Genomic DNA, 11,984 nt, shown 5'->3' on the forward strand with positions numbered 1-11,984 from the left:
TTAAGTGTTTTACTAAATTAGTGTCATGGATCAACCGTGCACTAACTCAATTGTAAAATTATTGATATACTCTCTCATATACAAATTAAACAATACTATTATGAGGAATTTTTGTCATTTTATGTACAACAATTTAATAAAAATTGATCATAATCAAATTTAAACCCAAAATACCATGCATAACAAACATTTAACTTTACCATCATAACCAAAGCATCAATGAGTTTTTATATGAATTTTTAATAAATATATATTTTACATAATTTATTGAGTAAACTATACAAATGATTATCCAACTATGCTTGCGTTCCTATTTTGATCACCCAACTTTAAAAATTTTTACATTTGAATTTATTCCTATTTTGGTCACTTTCATGATTAAATTAATGACGAAAAATATTTTTCTAACTGGTATAATAATACATCTAGTCCTTAATAGTTACTTATTCTATCAATTTCATCCTAGTTCTAAATAATTCAATAAAATTTAACCTTTCATATTTACAAATTCTATCAATTTGATCTTCAAATTTCCTAATCAAAACTTTCAACTCTATGAATTATTTTATTTATGGTTGAAATTATCCAATTCGTACATAACCCTTTCTATTTATATTTTCAAGAAGTTAGTGTTAGAAATTAACTACACCATTAAAATTAATAGAAAATACAAAATTAACTAAACACCATTATATAAATAATTTAATATTTGTAAAGAATAAATTTTCACTCTGGCTAGCATAATTTTAGTTTTAATTAATTTAGTAAATGATTTGACACTAAATCAGATTATTAGTGATACGTATTGCTAATTGTGGAATTAAAATTAAAAAATAATTAAAAATAAACAAAACTAATAATAATCTCTTAATCATACTGTTATCAACAATAATAAATCTAAAAGTTTTTTTTTTTTTTTTACGTAGTCGAATTTTATTAACCAAAGGGTTATAAAATATTGTACTTAAGAGAACTAATAAAAAGAAAAGAAAATAAAATAAAGTTTCAATATAAACTCATTGGTATCAAGAATTGACTTTGAAAATGTCTTATAGTTGAGAGAACCTTTTTTTGGATTTTACAAATTTATAAACGTGGGATGCCTCTGTTTTAAAAGCTAAAAGCTTTGCTTAGGAAGTTTGAGGATTAAATTGATAGAATTCATAAATGTGAAAGGTGAAAGGTTAATTTATTGAATTTTTTAGAATTAGGATCAAATTGATGGAATATAAGTATTGAAAATTAAACGTGTTATTATACTAGTTAGAAAAAATGCTTTCCATTATCGATTTAATAACAAGAGACCAAAACAAGAAGAAATTCAAACGTTTTGTGTCTAAACTGAAAATTTTTAAAGCTTGATGATCAAAACAGAAACACAAGTATAGTAGGGTGATCATTTGTATAGTTTACCCTAATTTTTTTTCATCAACATCATAATATAGTATTATCTAAGTTATTGATTGAATTAATGTTACAAATCAACTCAATTCCACTTTATTAAAAGAAAAACTCTTTATATCCACCATGTAATAAATATTAATTTAAAAATATTTTTTTAACTTTTATATACAATATTATTATAATAACATTTAAACTTAGTTTCATTTACTTATTTATTTTAACAATGGATATATCATAAGATTATATTGATATCACTTATTAAAACATACATCTTAATTGATAAATTTATTATAACATAAAAAGTGAGTATATATATATATATATATATATATATATATATATATATATATATATATATATATCTTATCTACTTTCTTCTATTAGGGTTAATCACCGTTTGAAAAAATAAATATGACATTCATTTGCATGTGTCACAAAATCCTATAAATTATAAGTATTGGATATTAAAAATATAAAAGTTGTCACTTCTATAGTGTGGGTGAAAGGTAATTTAGTATCATTATTAGACTTATTTATAGGTCGAATTATTTATTTAAGTTTAAATATACATTCAAAATTTAAAAGGGTTTGGGCAAAAATATTAAGTTCAAAAAATGAGCTTGAACAAAAAAATTAATATGAACTAGGACTTGAACATTCAAACCTGAGCCTGAGTTGGCTAGACCAATTTTTCAAGTTTGTAATGTTTTATATTATGTTATTTTTATATATGGTATGTAATTTATATTACTATAATGGAAACATTAAAAAAAATTAAGAAGACTAGAACAATAATAAATAATAAATATATTAAACTATTAAATATTAAAATAATATATATTTAAAAAATAATATGAACAAAAATAAAATGGGCTTGGATTAGCCATTTACAAACTTGAGTGAGCTTGGACAACATTTTAGGCCCATTTTTGAGTTAGATTGAGCTTGAGCAAATATAAATATGTTAATATCATATTTATATTCAATTCAAACATAACCCAACCTATAACATCTCTATCTAGTATATAATGGTATATTTATTAAATTACATTGATATAAAACTTTACATATAATAAATTGTATTGATAAAATTAATTATTAGATTATTAAATATAATAACATAAAAATTGTTTATGGAAAATGTCAACTTCTTTCATATAGAACATTTAAATTTAAGATAAAAAAAGTTCTTTTAATTAGCTTCTCGTAGGCTTACTAACTGTCCAAGCACTGGCCTATTGGGCTAACAGTCTTAGTTCTACATGAACGGGGCCCAAAGCCCATTTCCCAATCACATCCCAACAAACCCTAGTTCCCTCCTCCCACCATATATTCTACCAAACTCCATTTCCATACTTTCGAGGAGGAAGAACCGAACGACAACCTGCCGCCGCAACAATGAAGTACAACCCGCGTGTCTCCTCCTCTCGCCGCAAGAGCCGAAAGGCCCATTTCACAGCACCTTCTTCCGTCCGCCGCGTCTTAATGAGCGCACCCCTCTCATCCGATCTGAAGTCCAAGTACAACGTCCGGTCTATGCCGGTGCGCAAGGATGACGAGGTCCAAGTGATTCGTGGGACCTACAAGGGACGGGAAGGGAAAGTGGTTCAAGTGTACCGCCGCAAATGGGTGATCCACATCGAGCGCATCACGCGCGAGAAAGTGAACGGTTCCACCGTCAACGTTGGGATCAACCCATCCAAGGTTGTCATCACCAAGCTGAGGCTGGACAAGGATAGGAAGTCTTTGCTGGATCGTAAGGCTAAGGGACGCGTCGCTGCTGATAAAGATAAGGGGACTAAGTTTTCAGCTGAGGATATAATGCAGAGCGTCGATTAAGGTTGTCTTTTTTCTTTTCGTTTCTTTTTTTTTTTCCCTTCTCAATCACGTGTTTTGCAACTGTTGAAGTTTTAGTTTTATGGAGTTTTTGTCTTGTTTTGTTTTTATGTTATAAATGAGTAATACAAGGAAGAATGTGGGATTTGGTAGGCTTGATAATGCTATATGTTGGTTTTGACTTTCATTCTGTATTTGTTACTGTAAGAAGTGGGCTCATGCTAGATTGAGTTTTATTTTTATTTTTTAAGTCTCAAGCTGAATTCAATATGCAATTGATCAGGCTTCTTTTAAACCTAAAAAGGGAGATTTGAGTAATCCATGCCGAGCTTCAAAAATTAGGATATTTGAATTCAGTAAGTAATTAAACTGCTTTCACTTACTAGTTTTCGAAGCAACCTGCGAGGTCTTTTATTCTATAATAATGGATGTTGAATTTTGGGCTAGTTTTTGAGGTCAGCTCTGTTGAGTTGTTGAGAAATTTGTACTAGATATTTTGCTTTGTCATCGATTCATCAAAATGCAACGGATTTGTGTTGCTCTAACAGCATTATATGTTGATTCTGTTTGGACCAATATTTAGACATGAGTTTGTCTACGGATCGAACATGGGATTGTAAGTCCTTTGCTAACCGTGGGGTTTTGTGGTTCGCCGAGTATGGTTATAATATGAAATTGCACAAACTGTGGGTTCCCATTGTTTGCATCTGTCACAAGTTCAAAACTTTAGTAGATTCATCTTTGTTCTTGTAATCGCAGCACCCAATTTAATTAGTTTAGTAGATTCATCATTGGTGAATGTACCTCACAAGTTCCCTTGTTATAATGATCTTATTAAATGGATGAAGGAAAATTAACATTCACTTTTTTTTTAAATATCATTTACGGTTTAAATTTTTATGATTTTATAAGAAATCGTAAATGAAAAATATAATTTTCATGAAATTTTTAAATGGTATATGTTCACTATTTTTAGGTAAACTATAAAATAGTCACTTTTATTGTTTCGGATTACATTTTATTTATTTATGTTTGAAATATTACGTTTTAGTCACATTATCGTTTTGTTATGAAGTGGTTATTTTACTGTTAAGCTTTGTTACCTCCTTAATATCGGTCTTGCATTGCAATTCAAATAAGTTTTAAATGCTAACTTGGATGTTTTATGTGTCAATTTAAATTAAATTACTTAATTGAAAATACGTTTAATTAAAAATAGTAGAATGATTATTTCAGTAACAAAATCATAATATAAGTGACTAAGATGTAATATTTTAAATATAAATTATTAAAATGTAATTTGAAGTAAATAAAAGTGCCTACTTTTGTAATTTATCCAAAAAAAATTCAATTTGATTATTTTTAATAATATAAAATTAAATTATTTTCAAAGGACATTCACTTATATTGATCATGTCCAAGAAATTGAGTCTACCTGAATCATTGTTGCAGCTACGGAGGACAGCAATGTTGAACCAAGAAAGGAAAAAGGATTGGGGATTTAGTGAGTGAAACTGAGAGGGATGTGAAAATGGTGTAGAAAATTACTCGAAATATTTTACCCAAAATTTTAAAAATCAAATTTAAGGATTTTTTTTTAAATTTAATTTTGTATTTTAGGAATTTCAGGAAATCATGATATTACCATGAAGGTGTTAAAAAAAGTAATAAAACAGTGAACCGAAATAAATTGGATATTAAATTAGAATTAGGGATTTGAAGAGACATATTTAAGCCTAAATTATTTAAAAAGTAGAGTTATAATCTAATGCAGACTTCAACAGGGAAGACAGTCATTTGGCGGCGTTAGATATATACATAGTTTTTTTCCCGCGTAATATATAATTAATAATTCAAAAAATGTAACTTTTGACACTTTCAAAAAAAAATGATATAAAAAATTGTCAACTAAATAAAACCCCCTTCTACCATGAATGTGAATATGAATATCCCTGTTCATTACGAATCCTCAAAATAAATAATAAGAAAAACCAATTAGTCTTTAAAACCAATCAGGGATCTGATTCGATGATGATCCAACGAAATTTGAGGTTATTTTTAATGGTAAATTGTATTCGTGCTTCATTTTGCTGCAAAAATGGAATACTTTTGACTTTGAATCGTTCCAAAATACTAGGAGAAAGAAAATACCAGTTCAAACACTCTACTAAACTGCATCAAATTTCGGATCCTCCATTTCTTTAAAAGAAATTTCTCAGTTTCTTTTCTATTCCATTTTGATCTTATTTATTTCCCACCAATTTTTCTCACAAACTTACGCGTTGCTGTTGCAAGCAGTACTGGAGATTCCCCTCTCTTTTTTATCTTTAATCGGTTTCCACAGTTATTTTCCTTCGAATATTTGAATGAAGCTGAGGTAGCTGTTTTAGGAACAAAGGCGATTTGAAACATTTTTGAAAGAAAGGATTGATGGATAGTTATTTGAACCAGAACTTCGATTTGAAATCGAAGCATTCGTCGGATGAAGCATTGGAAAAATGGAGGACAGTTGTTGGTTTCGTGAAGAATCCGAAACGGCGGTTTCGATTCACTGCCAACCTCTCCAAACGTTATGAGGCTGCTGCTATGCGTCGCACTAATCAGGTCCCTTCACTTTTCAATCCACTCTCTCATTTAGAGATTTCTCAAATATCATTTTCAATTTTTCATCATTTTCTAAATGTAGTAAAGATATACTGATTAGTGATTATCATGAGAGAAATGAGCAGAATTTTTTAGTTTTGTTAATTGGTTTTGCGTTTCTATAGTAGTAGGATTATGGCAATGTAGAGATTGTTATTATTATGGAAAATTGCAGGAAAAATTGAGAATTGCTGTACTGGTTTCGAAAGCTGCCTTTCAGTTTATATCAGGTGAGACCGTTTGCTGCAAATTCAACTTTGTTCTCGTTTTTTATTTCGTGAAACACCTTTGAATATGTATAAATGAATCTTCGTTTTGCAGGTGTACAACCTAGTGATTATGTTGTTCCTGAGCAAGTCACAGCTGCTGGTTTTCAACTTTGTGCTGATGAGTTAGGATCCATTGTGGAAGGCCATGATGTGAAGAAACTAAAGTTTCATGGTGGAGTAAGTGGCATTGCTGAAAAACTCTCCACATCCACCAACACTGGCCTAAGTTCTGATGCTGCTTTGTTGAGTAAAAGACAAGAGATTTATGGAATCAATAAATTTGCTGAGCCTGAAGCTAAGGGATTCTGGGTCTTTGTTTGGGAAGCTCTTCAGGATATGACTCTTATGATCCTCGGGGCGTGTGCTATAGTGTCGTTGGTCGTTGGGATAGCAATGGAAGGTTGGCCAGCCGGAGCTCATGATGGACTTGGGATTGTTGCAAGTATCTTATTAGTCGTGTTCGTCACGGCAACCAGCGATTATCGCCAATCTTTGCAGTTTAAGGATTTGGACAAGGAGAAAAAGAAAATCACCATTCAGGTAACAAGAAATGATTGTAGGCAGAAATTATCTATATATGATTTGCTTCCTGGTGATATTGTACACCTTAATATTGGTGACCAAGTCCCTGCTGATGGCCTTTTTGTGTCGGGATTTTCCGTGCTAATCGATGAATCAAGTTTAACAGGGGAGAGTGAGCCAGTAGTGGTGAATGATAAAAACCCTTTTATGCTTTCTGGTACTAAGCTTCAAGATGGATCATGCAAGATGTTGGTTACCACTGTTGGGATGAGAACTCAATGGGGCAAATTGATGGCAACCCTCAGTGAAGGGGGAGATGATGAGACCCCACTGCAGGTGAAATTGAATGGAGTAGCAACTATCATTGGGAAGGTAGGCCTATTTTTTGCTGTAGTGACTTTTGCCGTAATGGTGCAAGGACTGTTAAGGAGTAAACTGCAAGAAGGGACTATCTGGAGTTGGTCTGGCGATGAGGCACTGAAATTGCTGGAGTTCTTTGCTGTTGCAGTGACAATTGTTGTTGTTGCAGTCCCTGAGGGTCTACCATTGGCAGTGACTCTGAGTCTTGCTTTTGCCATGAAGAAGATGATGAATGATAAAGCACTAGTTCGACACCTTGCAGCTTGCGAGACTATGGGGTCAGCAACCGGTATTTGTAGTGATAAAACCGGGACACTAACTACTAATCGCATGACGGTTGTGAAATCATGCATTTGCATGAACGTCAAGGAAATAAATAGCACCAATAAAGCTTCTTTCTGCTCTGAGATTCATGAATCTGCTATAAAACTTCTGCTACAATCAATTTTTATGAACACTGGAGGTGAAATTGTTACTAGCAAAGATGGAAGACGTGAGATATTGGGAACTCCCACAGAGACTGCTTTGTTAGAGTTTGGCTTGTCTCTAGGTGGTGATCCCCAAACAGAACGACAACAATCAAAAACTGTTAAGGTTGAGCCATTCAACTCTACAAAGAAAAGAATGGGTGTAGTGCTGGAGCTTCCTGGAGGAGGGTTACGAGCGCATACGAAAGGTGCTTCGGAGATAGTTTTGGCTGGATGTGACAAGGTGATCGATTCTAATGGAGAAGTTGTTCCGTTAGATGAAAAATCCATTAACCACCTCAATGCTACAATAAATGAGTTTGCTAATGAGGCTCTTCGGACCCTGTGCCTTGCTTATTTGGAGCTCAAAAATGGTTTCTCCTCAGACAATGCTATTCCGGTTTCGGGGTATACTTGTTTAGGAATTGTGGGCATTAAAGATCCTGTTCGCCCTGGTGTCAAAGAATCTGTGGCTATTTGTCGAACTGCTGGGATTACCGTAAGAATGGTTACAGGAGATAATATAAACACCGCAAAGGCTATAGCCAGGGAATGTGGGATTCTTACAGATGATGGTATAGCCATTGAAGGTCCAGATTTCAGAGAGAAGTCGCAGGAAGAACTGCTCAAGTTAATTCCTAAGATTCAGGTGTCCTCCCATTGTTATTTTTGCTTCAAATACCACTTAGGTGCTTCTAACAAAAGGATAAATCCTGTAATTCACACCTCAATTCTCCTTTTGCAGGTGATAGCTCGATCTTCTCCTATGGACAAGCATACTCTGGTAAAGCAATTGCGAACTACATTTGATGAAGTTGTTGCTGTGACTGGTGATGGAACGAATGATGCTCCAGCTCTGCATGAAGCAGATATCGGATTAGCAATGGGAATTGCTGGAACTGAGGTCAGCAATGCATTAATATTTTCACATTGTGCATGCATCTTGTACCCAAGCAATCAGAATATTTCAATCCAAAGAAATTTGTGTTATGATCTTGAAAGTACCGATTATGCTCTGCCAACTACTAATTTAATGCCATGAGAATGAGCCGGTCATAAATTTTTTCACCTGTGCATGCATCTTGTACCAATCAATGAAAGAAGATTTCAATTCTAGGAAATGTTTGAAAAAAGAAAAACATATTATGCTCTGCCAAGTACTGATTCGATGCCTTCAGAATGAGTCTGGATGTTTCCAATATTGGGTTAAAATAAGGACGACAGACATTAGTTACTTTGAGAAGAAGAGCTTGAGAAAAGGTGCTTCAAGTTCAGAAGGGTAGCGAATATGAATAGTTTTATCACCTATGGTACCCGGATTTGGTTTTGAATGTTGGACACTGGTGTATTGAATTTACTCTAAGATGTTTATGTATTTAGAGTCTCAGGAGAATCTTATCCCATATCCATGTCATGTAGGAACGTCTGGCAATGGTGGAGCAGCATAGCTTATTACAACAAAAGGATATTTTAGCTTGAGTTTTGATGTGAGATATGCTGCTTAATTATGAAGAATATAAATATTCTTTCATGCGCCTGATACTAGTGTTATGATAATGATTCTTTGTTAGATGCTAGTAAAATATTTTGCTCAAGTATATGTACTGCGTGATATTTACCAATATCAAGATTCAACTAATCTCAATTCTCAATTCCAGGTGGCAAAGGAGAGTGCTGATGTCATCATTCTGGATGACAATTTCTCAACAATTCTGACAGTGGCCAAATGGGGCCGTTCAGTGTACATAAATATTCAGAAATTTGTACAGTTTCAACTGACTGTCAACATTGTTGCCTTAATTGTTAACTTCTCCTCAGCATGTTTGACAGGTAACAACGGAATATGTTTGCCTACTAATATTTTAAACCAATGTTCTATCTTCTTTGCAAATGATAATCAGTTGGACAGGAATCTGAAATATGGTTATGTGTTCATGAGTGTAAGTATCAAGGAAACGAAAACTCTGAACAATATAAACTTTCTCATATTTTCTTATGCTGCAGGGAGTGCTCCTCTGACAGCTGTTCAGCTATTGTGGGTGAATATGATCATGGATACATTAGGAGCACTTGCACTTGCAACGGAGCCGCCAACCGATGAACTAATGAAACGTGCACCAGTGGGAAGGAAAGGAAATTTTATCAGTAACGTCATGTGGAGGAACATCTTTGGGCAATCTTTCTATCAGTTGATGGTCATATGGTATCTTCAAGCAAGAGGAAAAGCAATGTTTGAACTCGATGGCCCCGATTCAACTCTGAAATTGAACACCCTTATTTTCAATTCGTTTGTCTTCTGTCAGGTAAACATTTTATCTAAAACTCAGATTGTATCATTGCATGCACAATTGCTAGAAGGTGACAAGTCTTAGGTGTAGTGGATTAGACACATGGGTTATTGAGTCAAATATTAGAGTACTAGTGTTTGGCTTGCTCGACAGCATAACAAAAGAAAAAATGGTTGGTTGGCAATTTTCTCCCCGCAGGTATTCAATGAGATAAGCTCACGAAACATGGAGGAAATAGATGTTTTGAGCGGGATATTAAATAACTCTGTGTTCGTGGCTGTCCTTGGATGCACAGCAGTATTCCAAATCATCATCATCGAATTTTTGGGTACATTTGCGAGCACAACGCCGTTGACATATTCACAGTGGGGCCTAAGCGTGGTGATCGGGTTCTTCAGCATGCCGATCGCTGCTGCTTTGAAGCTGGTCCCAGTATGAAGCCTATATGCCTGGATTTTGTGAAGAACTTCAAGGAAGCCTTAATGTCACTCCTCGTGATGTAAGAATCTCCAGGTGACTATAAACCTTTTTTTCTTTGTTGACAATTGACTGATTTTCTTGCAATTAAGAAGGTAAATAGGGAGTTTTGGGATCAACGTTTAGGTATTCATCCATTTCTTTTGAAACATTTTCTGGATTTTTTTGGGGGGGCTTATTGTCCAAGAAGTAGGTTGGTTCTTATATTTTGTATTCGTTGTTCTTGATTTATTTATATGTATGAACATAAATTTATTCATATAATTATTGGTTTTAATTTATTCATATTTGGGTTTCCTTTTATATCATATAAAATCACTTGTTATAATAGAATGTGTTTGACATATATCGAATGGAACTCCAATATTTCAGAACAAATTAATAGTTGAACATTTTCTGGACTATTCCAAAAGTCAGGCCATATGGTACCCATTCTATCCTTTCACAGGTCTACTAGTACTAAATACTAATACTAGGAAATAATATTTTCCATACAATTGGCAAATATGCCCAAGGCTTTGTCCACTTTGATTATAAATAAAATATTATTAAATAGTAACTTAAATGGAACTAAATTGATTTGATTATAAGAAACTTGTTCCAAATACGTTATTTGTCCAACTCTTAAGGATTATGATAGGATTAACATTTTTTAAATATATTATTTATAAATTCTTTATTTATTTTAGAAAGATATATTTTAATTATTAAATATAATAAGCCATAAGAATCAAACTAATTCAATGTATGAAGTATAGATAGAGACAAAAGCTAAAAGTGGGTAGAGGCTTTTACTTCCTTAATTCAATGATTATTAAATTATATTTTGGGCTCATTCTAATTATTAGTTATATAATTTGATTTTTTTTTTTAAAAAAGAAGAGTAAAATCTTTAGCTTTTTAAAGTTTCAACGTTTATGCATATATATGGAGCGTGGGGTATGGGTATAAACAGATCCACTGCCCTGGTTATGGTAAGACCTACGACATACATACATAGAATAGTGGACCAATGGCGGAAGCAAAGAAGAATAAAAACACCAAAACACAGTTTCCAAGTTGGAACCATCCAATGCGTTGTCGGCAGAAGTGGTCCCAACCTTTTCGTCAAAAAAGGGTTAGCCCAGCAGCCCTGCCCTTTCCACCAACCTTGCTTCTTTCACCTTTATAAAGTTTAAAAACGTGACTGAACTGAACCCCACTCCAGTCTCTATTCAGTCATAAATGGCTCACCTCGTGGTCCAACTCTTGGCAGCCAATTGTGGCACTTAATTTCACGTCAATAAATTTCAAAATGATATTAGTATATAGCTATATACTCTAAAAATTTTCATAAAATCAATTGATGTTTAATTACAATGATAAAATTTATTGTTTATCACATGATGTTTTGGATTTAAAATTTATTATGATTTGATTTTTATTGAATTATTATATAAAAGATAAAAGTATATTTATAAAATGTAATTTAATTTTTATATGAGAGAGGATATTTTAATAATTTTATAATTGAATTGGTGCCTATTAATTCACAATAACATCTCAATAAAACACTTAACAAAATGAAGCTTTGGTTAAAATGATAAAATTAAAGGTTTAAATATTATGGCGTTAAGATCAAATTTTATATGCGTGAGCTTTTATTGATTTTATATAAAAATATAAAATGAAAAAAATTCTCATAATAATACAACTTCATATATCGGTTGAATTGGAAC

At 32.7% G+C, this 11,984-nt stretch overlaps 2 protein-coding genes across 2 annotated transcripts; both read left to right on the forward strand.

Moving 5' to 3' along the window:
* Nucleotides 1-2,733: 2,733 nt before the first annotated feature.
* On the forward strand, nucleotides 2,734-3,402 carry LOC108457897 (60S ribosomal protein L26-1-like). Its single transcript, XM_017757098.2, has one exon. The coding sequence runs from the start codon at nucleotides 2,803-2,805 to the stop codon at nucleotides 3,241-3,243; it is 441 nt and encodes a 146-aa protein (XP_017612587.1). The 5' UTR covers nucleotides 2,734-2,802; the 3' UTR covers nucleotides 3,244-3,402.
* Nucleotides 3,403-5,182: 1,780 nt separating this feature from the next.
* LOC108459861 (calcium-transporting ATPase 2, plasma membrane-type-like) lies at nucleotides 5,183-10,551 on the forward strand. The gene is made up of 7 exons (XM_017759255.2): nucleotides 5,183-5,844; nucleotides 6,059-6,113; nucleotides 6,205-8,150; nucleotides 8,247-8,405; nucleotides 9,160-9,331; nucleotides 9,506-9,804; nucleotides 9,988-10,551. The coding sequence occupies exons 1-7, from the start codon at nucleotides 5,671-5,673 to the stop codon at nucleotides 10,225-10,227; spliced, it is 3,045 nt and encodes a 1,014-aa protein (XP_017614744.1). The 5' UTR covers nucleotides 5,183-5,670; the 3' UTR covers nucleotides 10,228-10,551.
* Nucleotides 10,552-11,984: the final 1,433 nt, after the last annotated feature.

This window comes from Gossypium arboreum, chromosome 10 (assembly GCF_025698485.1).
Source record: "Gossypium arboreum isolate Shixiya-1 chromosome 10, ASM2569848v2, whole genome shotgun sequence".
Classification (NCBI taxonomy): Eukaryota; Viridiplantae; Streptophyta; class Magnoliopsida; order Malvales; family Malvaceae; genus Gossypium; species Gossypium arboreum.

Excerpts from the sequence above, each read along its gene's own strand:
- LOC108457897 (XM_017757098.2), top strand. The coding sequence starts at position 2,803 with ATGAAGTACAACCCGCGTGTCTCCTCCTCTCGCCGCAAGAGCCGAAAG.
- LOC108459861 (XM_017759255.2), top strand. The coding sequence starts at position 5,671 with ATGGATAGTTATTTGAACCAGAACTTCGATTTGAAATCGAAGCATTCG. Across the intron at positions 6,114-6,204 it reads TGCCTTTCAGTTTATATCAG|GTGTACAACCTAGTGATTAT; the intron begins GTGAGACCGTTT and ends TTCGTTTTGCAG. Across the intron at positions 8,406-9,159 it reads TGGGAATTGCTGGAACTGAG|GTGGCAAAGGAGAGTGCTGA; the intron begins GTCAGCAATGCA and ends TCTCAATTCCAG.